The sequence below is a fragment of the Neolamprologus brichardi genome, chromosome 23 (assembly GCF_056152115.1).
Source record: "Neolamprologus brichardi isolate AB-2024 chromosome 23, ASM5615211v1, whole genome shotgun sequence".
Taxonomy (NCBI): domain Eukaryota; kingdom Metazoa; phylum Chordata; class Actinopteri; order Cichliformes; family Cichlidae; genus Neolamprologus; species Neolamprologus brichardi.
This window is the reverse complement of record NC_142125.1, coordinates 683,143-704,972: the sequence shown is the minus strand read 5'-3', so window position 1 is coordinate 704,972 and position 21,830 is coordinate 683,143. Positions and strand designations below refer to the sequence as shown.

General features: G+C 45.4%; 1 protein-coding gene across 2 annotated transcripts in view; it reads left to right on the top strand.

The window, feature by feature from the left end:
* Nucleotides 1–18,311, top strand: part of fbn3 (fibrillin 3) — a 77,912-nt gene extending 59,601 nt beyond the window's left edge. For both annotated transcript variants that reach the window (XM_087836854.1, XM_087836855.1), the window contains 26 exons: nt 2,656–2,781; nt 2,865–3,014; nt 3,090–3,161; nt 3,247–3,372; nt 3,684–3,809; nt 4,336–4,461; nt 4,774–4,890; nt 5,255–5,383; nt 6,687–6,806; nt 6,887–7,009; nt 7,084–7,236; nt 7,325–7,390; nt 7,479–7,604; nt 8,808–8,927; nt 9,000–9,122; nt 9,995–10,126; nt 10,540–10,665; nt 10,740–10,946; nt 11,150–11,275; nt 11,347–11,469; nt 12,218–12,334; nt 12,439–12,567; nt 12,689–12,808; nt 15,201–15,432; nt 15,516–15,666; nt 15,756–18,311. In XM_087836854.1, the coding sequence (XP_087692980.1) occupies nt 2,656–2,781; nt 2,865–3,014; nt 3,090–3,161; nt 3,247–3,372; nt 3,684–3,809; nt 4,336–4,461; nt 4,774–4,890; nt 5,255–5,383; nt 6,687–6,806; nt 6,887–7,009; nt 7,084–7,236; nt 7,325–7,390; nt 7,479–7,604; nt 8,808–8,927; nt 9,000–9,122; nt 9,995–10,126; nt 10,540–10,665; nt 10,740–10,946; nt 11,150–11,275; nt 11,347–11,469; nt 12,218–12,334; nt 12,439–12,567; nt 12,689–12,808; nt 15,201–15,432; nt 15,516–15,666; nt 15,756–16,133 (3,644 nt within the window). In that variant the 3' untranslated portion in view covers nt 16,134–18,311. The remainder of the gene's footprint in view (nt 1–2,655; nt 2,782–2,864; nt 3,015–3,089; nt 3,162–3,246; nt 3,373–3,683; nt 3,810–4,335; nt 4,462–4,773; nt 4,891–5,254; nt 5,384–6,686; nt 6,807–6,886; nt 7,010–7,083; nt 7,237–7,324; nt 7,391–7,478; nt 7,605–8,807; nt 8,928–8,999; nt 9,123–9,994; nt 10,127–10,539; nt 10,666–10,739; nt 10,947–11,149; nt 11,276–11,346; nt 11,470–12,217; nt 12,335–12,438; nt 12,568–12,688; nt 12,809–15,200; nt 15,433–15,515; nt 15,667–15,755) is intronic.
* Nucleotides 18,312–21,830: the final 3,519 nt, after the last annotated feature.

Sequence of the window (21,830 nt, the reverse complement as noted above, 5' to 3'; positions counted from 1 at the left end):
GCCCCTCGTTACAGACACTTCCTGTCAGAGCTACACCAGGGTGTGCGTCTGCTGTAACCAAGGAAACATGCACAGATAACCTCAGCTGCTCTGAAAACAAACCAATGAGACACAGCAGTTTAAGAATTGAAATAAGGCTACGTCCACACGTATTTTTGAAAACGCAGATTTTTCTATGCGTTTGCACCTTTCGTCCACACGTAAACGGCGTTTTTGGTCACTGAAAACGGAAATTTCTAAAAACTCCGGCCAGGGTGGATATTTTCTAAAACTCCATTTTTGCATTTACGTGTGGACGAGAAAAACGGAGAAAATGCAGCATCAAAAGTGTGCGCCTTTTTTGACGTCACACTGTGCGCCACGTTTTTGTTCCGGTGAAATGAATTTCTACAACACTGTTACTGTTAATTGTCTCTGCAGTGTTTAAATGCTTACATATACACACACAGTTACTGTCCCTCCACACATACGACTCGGTTCTGCTTCTATGCGCCAGCTTTGTTTACTATTTCCCGCCGAGGCTTCTAGACGTCTGATTGGCCAACATTTCTACACGGTTAGGAATATAGCGCCACCTGCTGCTTTGGCATGTTCCTAGCAGCGTTTGCCTTCATTTCTACCTTTACGTGTGGACGGGATTATTTTTTAAAACGAAAACGGAAAATCTCCGTTTTCAAAAAAAGGCTACTTGAGTGTACGTGTGGACGTAGCCTTAGTGAACAAGTGTGAGGAGAAACAGCAGTTATTTTTAAATATTAGTATTAATCACACATACGCATAAACATATGAGGTAAACATGGAGTCGGTACCCTGAGCCCGGGTCATGTGATGATGGAGCGTGTCCCGGTCCCTCCTGTCCTTCTTCTTCTTCGCCTGCTGAGGTCTGACAACCGTCCTCCTCTTATTAGAGTTCTTTCAGTTGTACGACTGCATTGTTTTTATTTATTGAGTCACTTCCTTTGTTCACCAGATAAACAGTAAAGTCAAGATGTTTTTAATGCATTTATTTTGTATTCATTTGCTGCCTAAATGCACACAAAACAACAACATTCAAGCACACAAACACTTACAGTCAGTTGAGTTACAGAGTAAAGATGCCCAGTATGATTCTCACCACTGTGCCTGCACAATATATGTTAATTACAGAGGCCGGTAGTAACTAATTACATTTACTCAGTTACATTTACTGAGTAACTTTAGGATTAGTTTTACTACATTACACTTTTTAATTTTACTCGAGTAATATTATGATGAAGCATCGCTACTCTTACTCGAGTGAATAATAAACATGTTTGAACCAAAATGCAGGAAACACAAACCTGCAGTTTGTTAATGTTACTCCGTCTGCTCCGTCTGCTCCGTCTGTTGGAGATGAAGTTACATCATCACTCTGTTCGAACATGTATTTATATAATTACATCTATATTACCGTCTCTAAATATGAGTTTAATAATGATTTGGAAACGTTTCTCTGCTGCTTAGATTTATTCTTTTCAGTCTTTAAAATACCAACATTTGCACTAAACCTCCAAAAGTTGATTCTGTTCATCTGGACGAAGTTTTGTGGGTGAAACGTTTCGTCATCATCAGGTGACGTCTTCAGTCTCAGCTGCAGGTTTCAATCTTATCAACAGGACATTTGCATAATGACTGAAACCAGCCCACTGAAGGAACAATGGGCTGGGAGGTCAGTTCCTTAATCTTAATTATGCAAATTCTCATGACCATTGATCAACAACCACTGATCAATGTCCATGAGTACCATTCACAGAGAGGTGGGGAATGGCTGCAATCACAGCATGTAAGATGGCGAAAGATGCACCCTTAGGCCCCTCCTCCATTCAGAGATGGTCTTTCCCTTTTCACGTAAATGGCCTCCTTGACTCCGCCCTCAAACCAGCGTTCTTTCAGTCATTATGCAAATGTTCTGTTTATAAAATTGAAACCTGCAGTCAGCTGAGACTGAAGAAGTCACCTGATGATGACGAAACGTTTCTCCCAGAAAACGCTACGTCCAGATGAACAGAATCAACTTTTGGAGATTTACTTTCCTGGATGATTGAGATGCATCAAGACATTTGCACTGAACATTAAATCAGATGTTATGATCAGTTACTCAGTACTCAAGTAGCCTTTTTTACTAAATACTTTTTTACTCTTACTAGAGTAATTTCTTGGAGGCTACTTTGTACTTTTACTTGAGTAAAACTATGCTGAGGTGCTACTGTCACTGTTTGGCTACTCTGCCCACCTCTGGTTACATTGTTTTCACTTTTACGCCCATTACATCAAATATGTAATTAATACATAATTTGTTATTAATATTACAAGTAGTGGTGAGAAATGCGGACACATTCTGAAGTAGACACGTCCATGAAATAGAACATTTTATTAGCTAATGCTGTTGCTAGTAGCTGATATTAATTGTGGATTAAATTATGGATAAAAAGTAACAAAGTAAAATTGTAACAAATTTCAGATCCAGTCTGAAATTTGTTACAATTTTACTTTGTTACTTTTTATCCATAATTTAATCCACAAAGTAAAATTGTAACAATAATAAAATGTCAGAGCCAGACTGAAATAAGCGTGACTCCAGAGCTGATAAAGATCACCCAGCAGGTCTTTAACACGCTGCTCGTGCTTCATTTGCAGATATCGATGAGTGCACGACTCACACTGGCATCTGCGGGCCCGGCACCTGCTACAACACTCTGGGCAACTACACTTGTGTGTGTCCGCCCGAGTACATGCAGGTCAATGGAGGAAACAACTGCATGGGTGGGTGGAGCAGATTCGCTGTTGCTTATTTGTCCAACAGCGTCAAACCTTTCCTGATGACTCCTTTCCTTCTCGTATGGCAGACATGAGAAAGAGCGTGTGCTACCGCAACTTCAACGACACGTGTGAGAACGAGCTGTCCTTCAACATGACCAAGAAGATGTGCTGCTGCGCCTACAACGTGGGGAAAGCTTGGAACAAGCCGTGTGAAGCCTGTCCAACTCCTGCCACCAGTGAGTTCCCACAAAGTCCTCGAGACACGAGCTAACGCCTGTTTTCCGTCGCTCACTGGATTTCTTTTTCTCCAGCTGAATACCAGCTGCTGTGTGGTAACCAGGCTCCTGGCTTCATTATTGACATCCATACCGGCAAACCAGTTGGTAAGTGTTACGACATCAACCACCTGCTATCGTGCATGTTCACTGCTGTGCCTCGTAAATAGACCACGGTGGTGATTTTCTGCAGATATTGACGAGTGCAGGGAGATTCCTGGCATCTGCGCCCATGGAGTGTGCATCAACCAGATCGGGAGCTTCCGATGTGAATGTCCGATGGGCTTCAGCTACAACAACATACTGCTGATCTGTGAAGGTAGCACGCAGGCTTTCATTTGGTCTGAAATGTCCTTTGTAATCCTCACAGCATCGTCACTATGACAGGGGACGACTCTGATAGTTGCTTTTACAGTCACTTCTACCAATATAGTCATTGCTCCCTGTAAAAAAGCACGGTGGCTCTAAGTGGAAGTACCTGCCAGAGCCATCAGCCAGCAGCCGTCTGTACTGTATCAGAGCCAAAATGGCGCTGTTGTGTTTCCTGCTGTCCGCGAGCTGACGGCGTGCTCTGACCAGACAGTTGCAGAGCCTGTGATTGATGCCCACTGTTTGCTTCCTCTGGCGTAGATATCGATGAGTGTAACAGCGGGGACAACCTGTGCCAGCGCAACGCCAACTGCATCAACATTCCCGGCAGCTACCGCTGCGAGTGCTCGCAAGGCTTCAAGCTGTCTCCCAGCGGGGCCTGTTTGGGTGAGTCCACACTGTGTGACAGGCTCACAGAGCGATCGTGTAAGGCGTCCAGGGAGACGCGAAACGGGTTCATTCAGCTTCTCTATATGTAAAAAATGTATTTAACCTGCTAGGACCTGCGTCCACATATGTGGACGTCACATTTTGGGTTATTTAGACCAAAATACTCAATTTTGCTCTACAAGGGCCTGATATCCACTTACGAGGACATTATGCTGCTACTATTCTTTCAAAATATTAATGAATATCCTCATATGTGGCTCTTATTTTTCTTAAAAACAAAAATAAGGTAAAAAAAAATCTGGCAATTCTTTGTTTTTACATTCATCGGGCGCCAATCGGCCCAAATATCAAAGAGACATTTAAAATGCTGCTGTGGAAGAGTTCGGGTCTTAGGAGGTTAAAGATGTCAGTTTAGACTTTGGGAATCTGTCTTTGAGTCTTTAAGACTCGCCGTGATGGTCATAACTAAACTTGTTATTGGCGTGCTACGTTTAGCTGATTTTCTGTTGGCCCGTGTCCACAGACCGCAATGAGTGCCAGGAGATCCCCAACGTGTGCAGCCACGGCGAGTGCATCGACACGCAGGGCAGTTACCGCTGCATCTGCCACAACGGCTTCAAGGCCACTGCTGACCAAACCATGTGCATGGGTGAGCGAACCACAGAGCGCACATTTATATCCCACCTGTCCATCGTAAAGGAAATAGAGAAGAACTAAAGAGGAGGAAACAACTATTGTACAAAAACATTTCATTTAGACTTTCGGTTGCTACTTTGAGTCTTTTTCATCAGTGTTGTGCAGAGGCCCAGTGTCAGAGGGAAGATTAAATCAGTACAGTGTACATTTGGGCTTAACGTGTCAACAAGCTACTGGGTCTGAACACCAAAGTCTAAGTTCATCAGCAGAGTGCTTCACCGTGATATAAATGCACTTTACGTTGATGTTGTTCTGTGTGTTTCAGACATCGATGAGTGTGAACGGCAGCCGTGCGGTAACGGTACCTGTAAAAACACCGTGGGATCCTACAACTGTCTCTGCTTCCCCGGCTTCGAGCTCACTCACAACAACGACTGCATGGGTACGAGTCACTGCTGTTCTCCTGCACAAAGGTCAACGGCAGGTTGAGCTTTGTGTGAAAGGTCAACGTCTTCTTGACAAAGCTGTAGTTGTCATATTCTTAAAAGCTGCGCCCTGACGATTCAATAAAAACAAGCTGCCCTTTGCTGTGCTGTGACATTTAGATTTAGATGTTGGCTCTGTGTTCTTGCTGCTCTTTGGTTTCATGGGGAAATTTGTCAAACTGTATTAAACTTTATGTCTTTGAACTTTTTCCTGAAGGCAGCTTTGTCACAGAGTCGCATGTTAGGAAGAGAAAATAGATTGTTTCTTTCCAACATAGGAAGAAATTCAGACGAATCCTAATCTTTCCACCGTTTCCACAGATATCGACGAGTGCAGCGCTCTGCAGGGCCAAGTGTGCAGGAACGGACAGTGCATCAACGGACTGGGCTCCTTCCAGTGTCTGTGCCACGAAGGTTATGAGAACACGCCTGATGGGAAGAACTGTGTTGGTGAGTCATCGGTCAAATCCTCAAGAGTAGGAAACCAGGTCGAGGTACGATCAAAAGTGCCGAGCTGTCACTGGAGAAAGCATCGTGCTGCAAGAAATCAGTTTAGACTTGTTGATGCTCACAAAGCAGGAGACGGATCTAAAACGTCCTCACAGGGTTTCCAAGTGTCAAGAAAAGTATCGTCAAAACATCCAAAGAGATCCAGAACGAGGCTGGAAGATAAGGAAGCAAAAGATTTTAAAGAAAACTAGTGAGAGACGTGTCCAAAGACCCCACAGCAGCTACGAGACAATAACTACCACGAAGAAAAGTCGACTTTTGCTGAAGCGACACCTTCAAGACGGACTGAAGACTGTGAATGCCTTCACAGTCTTGCCCCGCCTTACCTCTCTGAGCTTCTTCGTCCCCACATACCCTGTCGGTCTCTCAGGTCAGCTGACCAGCTGCTCCTGGAGGTACCGAGATCCAGGAGGAAGCTCAGAGGGGGCGGGGCCTTCTCTATTGTGGCTCCAAAATTATGGAATAATTTGCCCGTGCACGTTAGAGAGGCCCTTCACTGTCCACTTTTAAATCACGTCTTAAAACCCACTTTTATTCCTTGGCTTTAAACTTCAGCGAGACTTAGTTTCTCTTTTAATTGAAGTAGTTATTTAATGAGTTCACTCTTCTTTTATTTGGTTTTTACTTATATCTTATGTAATTTTATTTTACATTTCCAATGTACAGCACTTTGTGTCAGCTGTGGTTGTTTTAAAGTGCTTTATAAATAAAGTTGATGATGATGATGAAGTGTGCTGAGGACAACCGGAGGAAAGATCAGGTCCTTTGGTGCGTTGAGACAAACGTTCTGTAACCACAGAGACGATGTTTGAGTTGGGTTGGGAGTGCTCTGCTGCAGGGAAGCCTCAGCGTGTCTGGAAATGGAAACTTTAGGCCGTCAGTCAGGGTTCGTCTTACAACCAGACGAGAATCCGTCGCTCCTGGTGAAGATCTACTTCCAGAAGACCAAAGTGAAGAATAACGAGTGGTCTGAACAAAGGTGTGACGTAACTGAAAGTCTGTGGGATGAACTGAAGACCAAGGTCCACGTCTGAGGACCATCAAACGAGGAAGAGCTCGAGAGATTCTCCAAAGAAGAGCGGCTCTGATCGCTCAGGAGACGAGTGAGCTGTTATCCAGCTAAACGGCCTGTCGGCATCAGAGGAGGCTGATCATTCTGACTGAAATACTAATACTGCTACTGTATGTTTGGAAAAGCTGAGGTGAAGCTGTGGCAGCATGTTTGACACACCTGTTTTCACAGATATCAATGAGTGTGTGAGTCTGCCGGGCACCTGCTCCCCGGGAACCTGTCAGAACCTGGACGGATCCTTCAGATGCATCTGTCCTCCCGGCTACGAGGTGCAAAATGACCAGTGCATAGGTAAGACACGCAGAGTCCGCTTAAACATCAGGGAGTCACAGACAGTCATGCACACACGCTCTTTTATGCTCGCCTCCAAGATATCGATGAGTGTGTGGATCTCAGCCTCTGCCAGTTCGGGACCTGCACCAACACCCCGGGCAGCTTCCAGTGCTCGTGCCAGCCGGGCTTCGTGCTCTCTGACAACAAACGGCGCTGCTACGGTGAGAGACGCTGGCGAGTACAGTCGAGGCACGTCTTTGAAAACAAAGCTGACTCTTTATTTCTGCTTTGCCAGATACCAGAGAGAGCTTCTGCTTCACCAAATTCGAGGCAGGCAAGTGCTCGGTCCCCAAAGCCTTCAACACCACCAAGGCCAAGTGCTGCTGCAGCAAGATGCCCGGAGAGGGCTGGGGACTGCCCTGCGAGCTGTGCCCGCGAGAAACCGACGGTTTGTGCGACAGAGTCATTATTAAGCTGTTCGAACACACACAGTAGCATGCTGCAAATATTAAACTTCTTTTATGATGTGTCTCCAGCTGCCTTTAACACTCTGTGTCCCTACGGCCACGGAGCCCTGCCTGGACTGGGCGACGCTCGCGAAGGTGAGCGCCGCAACATCGAGCGAAGCGCTTTGATTTGAAGAAGCGTGGCGAGAGGCTTCGAGGGTTAACGCTCTGTCCTTCTCTGCAGATTTGAACGAGTGTCTGGATAACCCGGGCATCTGCCAGAACGGCATCTGCATCAACACAGACGGCTCTTTCCGCTGCGAATGCCCCTTTGGATACAACCTGGATTACACGGGCGTTAACTGCATCGGTGAGACGTGCAGAGTTGGCATTTAATTCACATTTGTTTGTAAAAATGTGTAATATAATGTACTGACTTTTAACCCTTTAAAACCGGTCGGAGCAGCACGCTCTGTTTTGCGTAACTATTTTTAAATCCCGGTAGCGCTGCAACCACGTGAGCTAGCGCAATAATGTTTTTTGCATATGAAACCGGAGGAGTTGTACTTACATCTTATGCCATCAGCTTGTCCTCGGTCACAGTTTCCTTCCACATATAGCTTTGCAAAAACTGCATAAAAAGCACTTGCAGCAACAAAAACATAATATTCCAGAAACACGCTATGCAGATCTGATCAGCTGTTTGTAACACTTCCTACCTTGGAATAGACGTCAGCGCAAACTATCGCATGTCCGCCATGACCTGCCCGAAACCGGAAGTGACGTCATTTTCGCGGAAATGTAGTTTTTTTTACCATCAGGGCCTCAATGAGTTTGACTTTATGACTTTCTGTGTGGTTTCTGGGATGCTTAGGACTCATATTGCACTGCTGGAAATAGTTTATTTTGATGCATATGCTGCTTTTTTGCAAATTTGCATCATAATATTTATTTTCGTTTTTCCTGCAGTGTATAAAAATTGGTGTATTTCAAAAATAAAACTATGAAGACACTTAAAATAAATTTCCTGTGGTGGGAAACTAGTTTGTGCAACTTTTTTGTATTTACAGTTTTGAGGGATAAGCCTCTTAAATTTCTCTAACTAGAAATATATGTTAAAAAAACAAAAATGATTTTCAATTTTTTTGTAGTTTATTGCACTTTTTTGCAATTTATGTAATTACTATGCACTTAATGCAGACATATTATTAAAATCTGGGATATAATGGTTGTATTGATGTATAGCAACTTGAAATGCTCCGAAAAATGGCTCCACAGCATGTAAAAACATAATATAAGCTCTGGTGGACTTGGTTCTGTGGTAGGTCTTAAAGGGTTAAGCATTTAGCAGTTTATCCTCAGGAAGATCTCCAGTTTTGTAGTTAACAAAAAGCACTTCTCTTTAGGAACTGTCGGCTGCATCACCGTTATTAACCACCAAAATCAACGCCGTGTCCGGGTCGTTTTCCGGCCTTGATTTATTCTGGGGTTTAACCTGCTGATGAATGCTTTGAAATCTACGGTGCAGCATCGATTTCTGCTCAGTTTGAGTTCATCTGCCTGCTCTCTGCAGACACTGACGAGTGCTCGATAGGAAACCCCTGTGGAAACGGAACCTGCACCAATGTGGTGGGAGGGTTCGAGTGTTTGTGCGAGGAGGGTTTTGAACCAGGACCCATGATGACCTGTGAAGGTCAGTCATTCAGCAGCACGAGTCAACCTGACTCATCAGAGGGCAGTTAATAAACTCTCTCCTTCACTGCAGACATCAACGAGTGCTCCCAGAACCCCCTGCTCTGCGCCTTCCGCTGCGTGAACACGTTTGGCTCGTACGAGTGCATGTGTCCCGCTGGCTACGTGCTGCGAGACGACCAGCGCATGTGCAGAGGTGAGCCCGCCACCGCCGATTCCTTATTAAAAGTGCTGCTTTTACTTTGCAGACAGCTCGCCTTCCTGTGTCTCCGTGTTCATGTGTGACGAACAATCTTGTTTCGTGTGTTTTCTAAACAGTGTAACAGGTTTTTTATTAGGGGTGCAACGATACTCGTATCATATTGAACCGTTCATACAGAGCTTTCGGTTCGGTACGCATATGTATCGAACAATACTACATTTTTAATTTATTTTATTAACTTTTCTTCTGACGATGCTGTCTGTGTTGAGCGCTCAGTGGATCTGCACTCGACTACTCCCCCTAGGCTGCACTGTCGAGCGCAGATTCACTGAGCGCAGCGCAAGCTAGCAAGACAGAAGCTAAGCTCGTTGCAACATGGCAAATTGAACCTCCCCCACCCTCATTCAGATCTGGCGTTTGGAACCATTTTGTTCTTCATGTGACGTATGACCCTGAAGGTAAGCGCGTCATGGACTAAAGTAAAACAGTATGTTGGATGTGCCGCAATGCTCAATTACATGAGTGGGAACTAGTGCGTTAGCGCAGTTAGCTCGTTAGCGCAGTTAGCTCGTTAACGTGTTGGCCGTCCAGCCCCACGCACGGGGCGATCCGCGGTAGCTCGTTAACGGAGATTTGCCGTGTTGTGGCGTTAACGTCATTTCAGATTAACGCTGACAGCACTAGTGGGAACACAACGAATATGGCTGCACATTTACTCCGACATCATCCTCGTGCAAAGACAAGTGGAAGCAGACAAAAACAAAGTATCGAACCGAACTGTGAATTTTGTGTATCGTTGCACCCCTATTTTTTAGTGCTTTAGCTTTAACCGCGGATGTTAAACCATCTCTCATTCCTCTGAGCAGACCAGGACGAGTGCTCGGAGGGACTGGACGACTGTGACTCCAAAGGCATGACCTGCAAGAACCTCATCGGCACCTTCATGTGCATCTGCCCGCCTGGCATGCAGCGCCGACCGGACGGAGAGGGATGTATGGGTGAGTGACTGTGACTCGTAGGCGATCGTGGCTCAAGAGTTGGGTGTTCGTCTTGTAATCGGAAGGTCGCCGGTTCGAGCCTCAGCTCAGACAGTCTCGGTCGTTGTGTCCTTGGGCAAGACACTTCACCTACCGCTTACTGGTGTTCTCCAGAGGGGCCGATGGCGCGATATGGCAGCCTCGTTTCTGTCAGTCTGCCCCAGGGCAGCTGTGGCTACAACTGTAGCTGCCTCCACCAGTGTGTGAATGTGAGAGTGAATGAATAGTGGCATTGTAAAGCGCTTTGAGGGGTCCCGAAAAGCGCTATATAAATGCAATCCATTATTATTATTATTATTATTATTAACACGGGGAGAGTTGGAGTTCTCGCACATACAGCATTGTCCTCTTCACTCATCTCTGTACCCCTGCAGACCTGAACGAGTGCCGCACCAAGCCCGGCATCTGCAAGAACGGCCGCTGCGTCAACACAGTGGGAAGCTACCGCTGCGAGTGCAACGACGGCTTTGAGCCGAGCTCCACCGGGACAGAGTGTATCGGTGAGATGGCTGCAGCCTGCTAAGCACGCGGCGCTGGGGTGAACGTAACTAAAGCACTGCTTCTTTCCCTCCAGACAACAGGAAGGGCTTCTGCTTCACAGAGGTCCTGCAGACCATGTGCCAGCAGTCATCGACCAACAGGAACAGCGTCACCAAGTCTGAGTGCTGCTGCAACGCAGGTCGGGGCTGGGGGTCGCAGTGCGAGCTCTGCCCGCTGCCCGGCACCATACAGTACAAGAAGATGTGCCCACTCGGTCCTGGCTACACCACCGATGGCCGAGGTGAGACGCTCAGTGATGAGAAAGATTTTACTTCTGTTTTTCTGCATTTAATAATATTTATTTATTATTATCTACAATTCTAACCTGTAAGACTGGAAGAGTTAATGTTAGGACACAAAGCGCGCTGACACAGCAGAGCACGAGGCTGATGTTGTGTTTCTCGGTGTGGCTGTCCGTCTTCTGTAATCTCTCCTCTCTTCCAGACATCAACGAGTGCCAGGTGATGCCGGATCTGTGCCGTAACGGTGGGTGCATCAACACCATCGGGTCCTTCCGCTGTCACTGTAACGTGGGATACAAAGCCGACTTCACAGCAACCTCCTGCGTCGGTACGTCTCTGCTTCTCCTGCACGTCGATGAAGAACGTCTCCGTGTTCTCACTGTGGTCTTACTTTGTCAGATATGGACGAGTGCGCCCTGTCCCCGAAGCCCTGTAACTTCCTGTGTAAAAACACAGAAGGCAGCTACCTGTGCTCCTGCCCCAGAGGATACAGCCTGCAGCCTGATGGGAAGACCTGCAAAGGTGCAGATCTCTCTGTAGCTGTTTCTGTTGGTCCTGTTTGTAGCTGCTGCCGTCGCTAAGTTCTGTTTATTGAACTAAAGTCGAAGGTTATTGTAGTGGCAATTCCTTTTGTTTGACAAATCAAACATCCCACAATTAAAAGCCCACAAGCCACTGCTGCACTGAGAGACTATTTCGTACGCAGGCAAAAGAAGTCCACTGTCCAAACTTGAAAGTTGCGTTTTTATGGTTTATTTTATCCAGTTTGGCAATAACAAGATCCAATTTTTTGTTACTTCCTGCTGCTTCTCCTGCTCTGGTAAAAAACCATAGGCCCACCCCAGTGCATGCTGGTCCTATACCAGTCTCTTTATTTATAGAAAACAAAATGGCCCTACAGCTCTTCCTGACTAATTTAACAAAGTAACATCAAACAAACTTTGAAACAAAATATTAACCAACAAATAAACTTGTAAATAAACCCCAAAATATAAGCAAACTAACAACAAACTTTAACTAATTTCAAAATAATAAAAAATAAGAACAAATAGCTCCAACAGTTATAATTCAACGTAACAAACATATTATAAGTATTAGTTTTATGGTTTTATTCAAACCTAAACAAACACATCAATAACAATGAAATGTATGAAACTCTGGTTTAGCACAGTTGTTTCACTGGGCTCCAAATGTTTCCTGCGTCGGGCTGCAGATTCTTAAATCATGGAAAAAGCTTTTCCAACCGCTGTGATTTGTTTCCTCTCTGAAGATCTGGACGAGTGCGCGACCAAGCAGCACAACTGCCAGTTCCTCTGTGTGAACACGATTGGGGGCTTCACCTGTAAGTGCCCCTCTGGCTTCTCTCAGCACCAGACCGCCTGCATCGGTGAGTGCAAAAGGAAACCAGATCCACCTGAAACTGGTTAAATATGACACGCGCGTGTTTTTACACAAAGAAACAATGTTTCAATGTTTCTTAAATGTTGGCAGACAACAACGAGTGCACCGCTCAGAGCAGCGTGTGCGGTTCCCGGGCCTCTTGCATCAACACGCCCGGTAGCTTCAACTGTGAATGCTCCAAAGGTTTCTCCTTGGACACAACGGGCTTCGAGTGTGAAGGTAAGCTGTCCTTTACAGCTAGAGATCAACGAGTGTTTCTGCTGATCAGGCTGCAGAGCGCGATCCAGAGTTGTTCTTCCACTGATTCGTGTCACTAAGTGAGAAGTTTTCATGTTTTCAGATGTGGATGAATGTAGCAGCAACCACCGCTGTCAGCACGGCTGCCAGAACATGCTGGGAGGTTACCGCTGCGGCTGTCCTCAGGGCTACGTCCAGCACTACCAGTGGAACCAGTGTGTGGGTGAGTAGCCAGAGTCTGTCAGCAGCACAGAGACCAGAATAGAGGAGCGAGTGATTTCAGTTTTTAATGAAACTATAGATTCATATTTATAATAATAAGACAAGCTGGAGCAGAAAATGAGATAATACAGAAATATCTGGATGTTTGAGACTCTGTGTGCTATAAAGTATCTTTATTTATTGTATAATAAGTGTTGTCATCATCAAAATATTCAATTCAGCTTTATTGACACAGCGCCAAATCACAACAGTCGCCTCAAGGTGCTTCATACTGTAAGGTCGACAATAACACAGACACCCAACAATCATGTGACCCCCATGAACCAGCACGTGGGGACAGTGGGAAGAAAAAACTCCCTTTTAACAGGAAGAAACCTCCAACTGACCCAGGCTCAGGGAGGGGCGGGGCCATCTGACACTGTACCTGCATCATTATTCAAAGATGTCTTCCAGTCTATTGGCCCATGTGTGCTCACTTTAATCCTTCGCTGGCGTCTGGTATAGTTCAGGTTTATTTTAAAAACGCTGCTATTCTCCCACTTTTAAACAACCTCAGCTTGACGCCTCTCTTTGGAGCAGCTACAGACCGATCTCCAAGTTACCGTTAATCGCTAAGCTCCTGGAAAAGGTTGTGGCTCAGCAGCTTATGGCAGCTCCTGATAAACATGGCATTCACGATAAGTTTCAGTCCGGTTTTCGTAGATTTCCCTCCACAGAAACTGCTCTTCTCAGGGTCTCTAGTGATATCTTGATGAATGATGATGCAGGAAAATGCTCATGTTGGACCTCACATCAGCTTTGACACAGTGGACCATCACATCTTCATTGAAAGGCTGAAACATTGTGTTGGTGTATCTGGAGCTGCATTAGAGTGGTTCTCCTCTTATCTCCATCACCGATCCTTCAGTCTCCGATTTTAGGTCATCTTCTACCTCCCTTACTTATGGTGTCCCTCAAGGGTCAGTTTTGAGGCCTTTATTGTTTTAATATATCTTCTCCCCCTCCAGCATATAATGGGCTCTTCTGAGGACATTTCTTATCACTGTTATGCTGATGATATTCAGTTGTACGTTTCTTTTATGCCCGAGGATTTATCTAAGCTTCAGCGTCTGAATGATTGCTTAGATTCGATCAAACGTTGGCTGCAAATTTCCTCCAACTCAACGAGGGGAAAACCGAAGTCCTCGTATGCGCCGCTGATAGGTTTCTGTCACAGATAGTGAAAGCCCTCGGTCCTCTCTCACCCTGTTAAATCCTCTATCGGGGATTTAGGCGTCACCTTTGACCCGACTCTCACATTCAATGTGAAATCTCTGGTTCGGTTTTTATCATTTCAGAAATGTGGCTAAGCTAAGCCCGATGTTATCTCGCTCTGAACTGGAGATTGCTATACATGCATTTATTTCCTCACGCTTGGATTATTGTAACTCGCTGTTTATGTGTCTAAGCAAAGGTTCTCTGGATCGTCTGCAGGTTGTGCAAAACGCTGCAGCGAGGCTGTTGACAAAATCCTGCAAGTCTTCACATGTGACACCGTTATTATCTCAGTTACACTGGCTTCCTGTTAAATTTAGAGTCAATTTTAAGATCCTGGTCTTGACCTACAGAGCTGTGCAGGACTGGCACCAGCCTACATCTCTGATCTGCTACAGCCCAATGTCCCAGCAGGTCCCTCAGGTCATCTGATCAGGACTTACTACTATAAAAATACTAAGAGGAGGACTGAGGCTGACAGAGCTTTTGCTGCTGTGGCCCCCAGACTGTGGACTTCTCCCCCCCCCCCCCCCCAACATTAAGAACTGTGGACTCAGCAGCTGTTTTTAAAAAACAACTCAAACTCTTTTAAAACTGCTTTTGGTTCATTTTTTGCCGGTTTTATTTTCTCTTTTTAAATCTTTTTATGACTTGTAATCTTATGTGCAGCACTTTGTGATTCTGTCCTGAAAGGATAAATAAAAATTTTATTTATTTTATTTATTCATCTGCTGCCACAAATAAATAAATTTCCTTTTTTCTATTAGAGCGTCTGTTCGGGCTTTTAGTGTAACACAGATTGTCACATTTCAGTGTTTCTGCTGTTCATTCATTGATAAACAATAGAAATGTTTTCATACACTTTATCAGGCACATCATACACCCGCTGGACCTGCTTTGAGTCTTCACGACAGCTCTCTGTAAACTCTAGAAGTCCGAGTAGTTTCTGAAGCACCAGCCTCTCTGCCTCCAACAGACAGACACCCTTTCCACCCAGATTGAACCTTTGTACATGTTTTCATGCCTAAATGCTTCAGGTCACTAACATGTAACTAGCTGGTGAGATATGTGTTAACTAGCAGTTCAGCTGGTTAACGCAGGTGGTCAGCGAGTGCATAAGAACTTCCTGTCTTCTGCAGATGAGAACGAGTGTCAGGGAGCGTCAGTGTGCGGCTCCGCCTCCTGCTACAACACGCTGGGCAGCTACAAGTGCGTGTGTCCCTCTGGCTTTGACTTTGATCAGGGTGTCGGTGGCTGCCAGGACGTGAACGAGTGCACCACGTCCACTAACCCCTGCATCTATGGCTGCTCCAACACTGATGGAGGCTACCTGTGTGGCTGTCCTGGAGGTTTCTACAGAGCAGGGCAGGGGTGAGGGGCGCACACTTCACCAAAACATTTTTCCTGACGCTGATGAAACGAGATGAACTTTGCTGATGTGCTTGTCTCCACAGTCACTGCATCACCGGCTCCGGTTTCCCGGGCCAGTACGCCGAGGGTGAGGATGAAGACGGCCTGTCTCCTGAGGCCTGCTACGAATGTAAGATCAACGGAGGAAAGAACGGACGACAGAAGCGCGACGCTGACGAGAACGAGCTCAGTCAGGTATATTTGTTAGCTCCTTCTGGTTTCAGGTTGACCTTTCTTAGATTATGAGAGCTGACGGATCCTCTGCATCCTCGCCCCCCCTGCAGGAAGCAGCAGTCAGCATGGCCAGCGTGGACACGCAGGCCTCCATCCCTGTTAACGTCTCTCTGGCCTCCTTGCTCAACAAGGAGCCTCTGCTCGAGCTCCTGCCCGCCCTGCAGCCCCTGGAGCACCACGTCCGTTACGTCATAACCCACGGCAACGCCGACGAACATTTCCGCCTGCTGGAACGCCGCGACGGAAAGAGCGTGCTCCGACTCGGCAAGAAGCCGCCTCCGCCTGGATCTTACCGGCTGGAGGTCGCCAGCCTTCGGCTGTTCGGGCCCCGAAAACTGCACCAACTAGAAAAGCAGCATGACATTGACTACCTACAAGGGGAAATAGGTGACGCGCTGCGCATCAAGCTGCACATCCACCTGCACTGAGCTCAGAGCGCCATCCTGCTCTGGACTCATCTCTGAAGCGTTTAACCTTTTATCCAGTAACTCCTACACAGAGCCCCCTGCAGGACCCGACGGGGAAGTCGAGGGCTACGAAAGACTGAGTCAGCTCTACCACCACCTAGTTAATGTTCAAATTATTCTGTGTTCTTGTTTTGTGTTTTTGTTCTTTTCTCCTCCACTCCTACCGACCCAGCGCTCGTTCTCCACCCGGAGGAGACGCAGAGAGGTGTCTTTGTGCTTGGACCACGGCCGCCTCCACCCGAACGAGACAAACGCAGACAGGAGACTCACGAGTCCATGAAGCACTTTTGTAGATGAGACACAAACAACAAAGCTTTAATTATTAGTGAAGTGCTGAGAACTGTCGTTAGACGAGTCTTTAAATCACAGGCAGCATCTACAGACGTCATCGTGTTTGGTGGTGTCGAGAAAGGTTGCAGATAAGCGTGCCACGATGGTCTAAGAACAAGCGCACTTCTCTGTGATCTCGGGCTCCTCACGTATCCTAGTAAGTCGTTTATTGTATTTGTGCTGTTCAGAAACACAAAGGATGCAGCGTTCGCTCTGTTTGATCTCCAACGAGTCTTTTTAGAAAACAGCAACTTCTCCTCTCGTGTGCCTGATGTTTGCGCGTGTGTGTCGTCACGTTCGGTTACCTCAGTACTTCTCCACACCGCGCTGTGATGCTAACTTTAAAACAAAAGAGGGTGCTAACGTCCCTCAGCGTCCACCGTGAGCAGGGAAGCAGCAGCTCGGAGACTTTAAGACAGATCAGGTCAGATCAGGTATTTAAGCTTTCACTGATTCAGGACCTGTAAGCCTTCATGTAACCAACAGTCTTCCTGCCGGTGTCGGCTGTCGCAGCTTCTTTACTACAGTCACACATTTAATGACATTAAGCTGACTTTATCTGCCTCGTTTGGCTTTACCGTGAGCTCGTGTCTGAGCCGTATTTACATGCACTGCAGCCCTGAGGTCACTTGAACTCGAGAGCATCTGTTGAATTCACCAAACGGGCGTCGCTCTCGCCTTCGTGCACGCTCTGCACAGACGGCACCGTCCAAAGCAAACGGAGCATCTCCAGAAGCCAGAACATCTCCTGCCGTGTGGGACGTCGTACCAACCCCGTCCTCCCGACGCTTCCCAGAATTCATGTGTGCAAACAGCTGAAGGGACATGTGGATGCAGTAGCCTCAAAGGTACACGACATGTTAAGCTGTAACTAACAGCAGTGCTTTACAGAGTCAGGGCTCGCACATTAGAACGCAAAACCTCACAAAAACAAGAATATGCTTCAGGTCATTCATCCTTCGTCATGATTTTTTTCCTCCTGAGGGGAAAAAGGTGCTACATGATACCAAACGCTGTTTGTTTTACCAGGTTTTATTGTCTCCGTCTTTTGTCTCAGTGCTGATAAACCAATATTATTATTATTAAACTTGCTTCTTGAAGATTTAATTGTATATTTTTAAGTGAAATGTAGATTTTTTTAAATGTCACAGCTGCCAGACCAAATACTCTGACCAGAAGCGAGCGCTTGGTCGTCACTGACTGACGCGTTAAGGCTGCTGCAGTCAGATCAGGAGCTTTTATCACAACAAGTAGGGAAGCTTACACTGTGTGTACAACGATCGAGGCCAACACGCCACCGTGCTCGGACCTGTGGTGCTAAACGCTAATCCTGCTCTTTGAACACTTGAGGCATTTCATCGAAGACGCCGTTTATAACACATAACCACGTGCTAACCTGGGAACCTTTGTATACTTTGTATCTTTATTCTCATTTTGTATTTTGTTGTTTTTAAACTTGCCACTATGTTTGTGAAAGGGCACCGTGTTGCCTGTGCTTACTGTATCTCAGCGTCAGACTTGAATATCGTCATCATCGTCGAGGTATCCTGTGCTTAACCAAAGCAGCCTTTGTCACAGCTGTTGATCCCAGAGTTTAACTGAAAGCTGATATGACAATCATCCAGTCACGCAGCATCTACAAGATGAGGATCACGCAATAAAGCGGCCATCGCGGGACATCCTGTGACATCATCTCTGAAAACCAAAGATTTATGACGCCAAACGGCAGGCTGTAAAACTTAGAGTCCTTCCTATAATATTGTAAACCTTTGTCCACTGACATAAATGGCAATAAAGTATTGTGGGTTATATTTTTAAGTTGTGTATTCTTGGTGCTGTGTCTTTGTGGAGAACGCATATGATAGAGCGCTAAAAGAGGAACTGAGGCATGAGGAGGTGAGACAGGTGGCTGAACTAACATCAGTGACCTGCTCTGACCCCCGTGGTTATGATGGCGACGGACAGGCTGACAGATGAAGTCAGGGAGGAGTCTCCGTGGACTGGGATCTGTAGCGAGATCAGGCGGAGGAGAGCCAGGAGAGGTGGGGGGGTGAAAGCATGTGTGTAACAATGGAGATGGAAGCAGGAGGAGTTCAAATACCTGGAGGTCAGCTATCCGCAGGGTTTTAATAGTTTAGCAATTTTTATTAGTTTTTATTTTTATTTAGTTTTGACTTCAGATTTTTAATTTTATATCAGTTTTAACTAGTTTTTACCAATTGTTTGCTAGTTTAGTTTTTATTTTTTTGAAAATCCTTAGTTTCAGTTTAGTTTTGATTAGTTTCAGTTATAGTTTTAGTTGTGTTTGCAATAATTAAGTGTAACAAAATCCCAGTTTCATCATATCAGTCATTCTGCTCATCCTTGGGTATGTTGCTATTCCAGCTACCATACTGCACCCTGGACAGGTCGCCTGTCTGTCGCAGGGCTAACACGCAGAGACAGACAATTCACATTCCCACCTATGGGTTCTTTAAATAAATAAATAAAGGCAGATGAACAACCATTGATACCAGGCAACTATAAAATGTATATCTTGGCCCCAATGAGACTATTAACTCTCGCAGCACCGGGTGTTCGTAATTTTGGTTCAAGTGAATTGATAAACTTTCTGAAGGTAATTGACTCACACAGTTGTGTAGATATCCCCGTCCTGTTGTCTCGGGATGCATCACGCTGCCTTGCCTGGGGTTAGCTTCTGTTTCTGGGGATGAGGGTTGAGTGTGCTCCCTTACCTTCTCAAGCTAAGCTAGGTTAGCCTTCTTGTGTGAGCTTTTCAAGTGCACTTTAAGGTTTGTGGGATTTTTTTCCCTTTAGAAATGTCCCTCATAATTTGTCTGTTTCCACTACAAGACACTTGCTTTATCCAAAACACAGTCATATTCAAAGTAATCCCAAACTGGACTCTGGCTCCCGACTTTTCCTGACATGATTCTGCGCGTGGACGGAGCAGCAACACAGACGACTCGACTAACGTGCTGCCACCTGCTGGCATAATGAGACACAGCAAGAAAAAAATCTGGAAACTAAACTTCATTTTCACCCTTGACTCTTGTATGACACGCACACATCAATGAAAACTAAACACATTTTTGCTATAAATTCAGTTAATTTTAGTTAGTTTTGTAAACACTCATTCCAGTTTTAGTTAGTTTTCCTTTTTTTGTTTTTATTTTTATTTCCGTTAACGAAAATGTTTTTTCACTTCTAGTTTTCATTATTTCGTTAGTTTTCGTTAACGATAATAACCTTGGCTATCCGACACTGCACGAGAGAGGTGAAGGCGAGAGTGATGCAGGGTGGAGCGGCTGGAGAGGAGCGTGTGGGGTTTGGAGACAAGGTTAGAGAAGCTGAGAGGGTTCGGACATGTGCAGAGGGACACAGAAGAGGGTCATGATGTAGTGAGAACATGCAGATCATTAGCTGGGGCAAGAAAAACACTATATTTATTATCTGCACTTCACAATAATACATTTTTAAAAGGTCCAGCGGGCCTCGGTGCACGAAACAGCTGCCTATCTCGTCTCCTTTTAAGGCCTCCTTTAAGACTACTTTCCTCTGATTGGCTGCTCCCCGTAAACAGATTTAAAAGGATTCTGTGTAAATGCCCACAGCAAAAGTGACACGAGGAGACTTTAACTAGCAGTCCTTTTATTTCATTTCAAACATGAACAACATGGACTACACACACAGTCCAGCATCAGTGGAAGTTATATAAGAGTACTTGAAGAAGAAAATCATAGTTTTCACTGTTTCACTCCAGCGTATCAAAAACAAAGCGTATAGTCAGAAAAATATTGAATTACAAAACTCAAAAAAGCAAAGTGTTTTCCTTTGCCTCCTAAGACTGGGCTGCAGGACTAGCTCAAAACTCTAGAGTCTAAAGGTTGACACAGTAAGAGGAAGAGAAAAGGATAGCAAAAAGGAGACTCCAAAACCTGAGTCGAGAATAGAAAAATAAAGCTTTGTTTCGCCTAAAGGTTGCCGTTTGCCTCATCAACACGCTCAGCAGGCTGACTACAGCAAAGACCAGGTAACACAAACTCTACTCGCAGTAATACGGGATTATATAGTTTCAGTATGGCTTCTCAGTTACAGACACAGACACACACAAAACATACACAGACAAGATTTGTATAGTGCCACAAACGACCTGCTCGGGCCTTAAAAGCATCTGGGACTGTTCGGTGTAAGCAGTCAGAATAAGCACGATAAAGGTGAGTGTTTGTGCTCCTCCCAAGCACTCAGAGGTCACAGGCTTCGTGACGGGCTTCGGTTCATTAAAGGGGCATCTGCTTAAATGTAAACTCCTTCAGCTAAGCTCTGGCTGTGTTTATTAGGGGTGCAACAATACTCGTATCATATTGAACCGTTCATACAGTGCTTTCGGTTCGGTACGTATATGTATCGAACAATACTATTTTTTTTTTAAATTTATTTTATCAACTTTTCTTCTGACGATGCTGTCTGTGTTGAGCGCTCAGTGGATCTGCGTTCGACTACTCCGCCTAGGCTGCACTGTCGAGCGCAGATCCACTGAGCGCAGCGCAAGCTAGCAAGACAGAAGCTAAGCTCGTTGCAACATGGCAAATTGAACCTCCCCCACCCTCATTCAGATCTGGCGTTTGGAACTATTTTGGTCTTCATGTGACGTATGACCCTGAAGGTAAGCGCGTCATGGACTAAAGTAAAACAGTATGTTGGATGTGCCACGCAATGCTCAATTACATGGGTGGGAACTAGCTCGTTAGCGCAGTTAGCTCGTTAGCGCAGTTAGCTCGTTAGCGCAGTTAGCTCGTTAGCGCAGTTAGCTCGTTAGCGCAGTTAGCTGTCCAGCCCCACGCACGGGTAGCTCGTTAACGGAGATTTGCCATGTTGTGGCGTTAACGTCCTTTCAGATTAACGCTGACAGCACTAGTGGGAACACAACGAATATGACTGCACATTTACTCCGACATCATCCTCGTGCAAAGACAAGTGGAAGCAGACAAAAACAACAAACAGCATGCTACAAACTTTACCCGAGTCATTTAGACAGCCGTTAGCACATGATTCTCCTTATGGGGACCTGATATGTTTAATATGCTGCTGAGAATATAGCCCAGAAGAAGCGTATAGTAGAGCTTTTATTTTGGAAAGAGACATTTCTCTGTAATAAACTCTCTTTTCCAAAGATGAGTGATTCCTCCATCAGATAGATTTATTATTTTATTACTTTGTTGTTTCAGCAACATTAAATTTAAAAACTGTACTTTTGAGCTAAAATATATATTTATAATTTTAATAAATGACAAATTAAAAAAGCATGAACATTTTTTTTTTGTATCG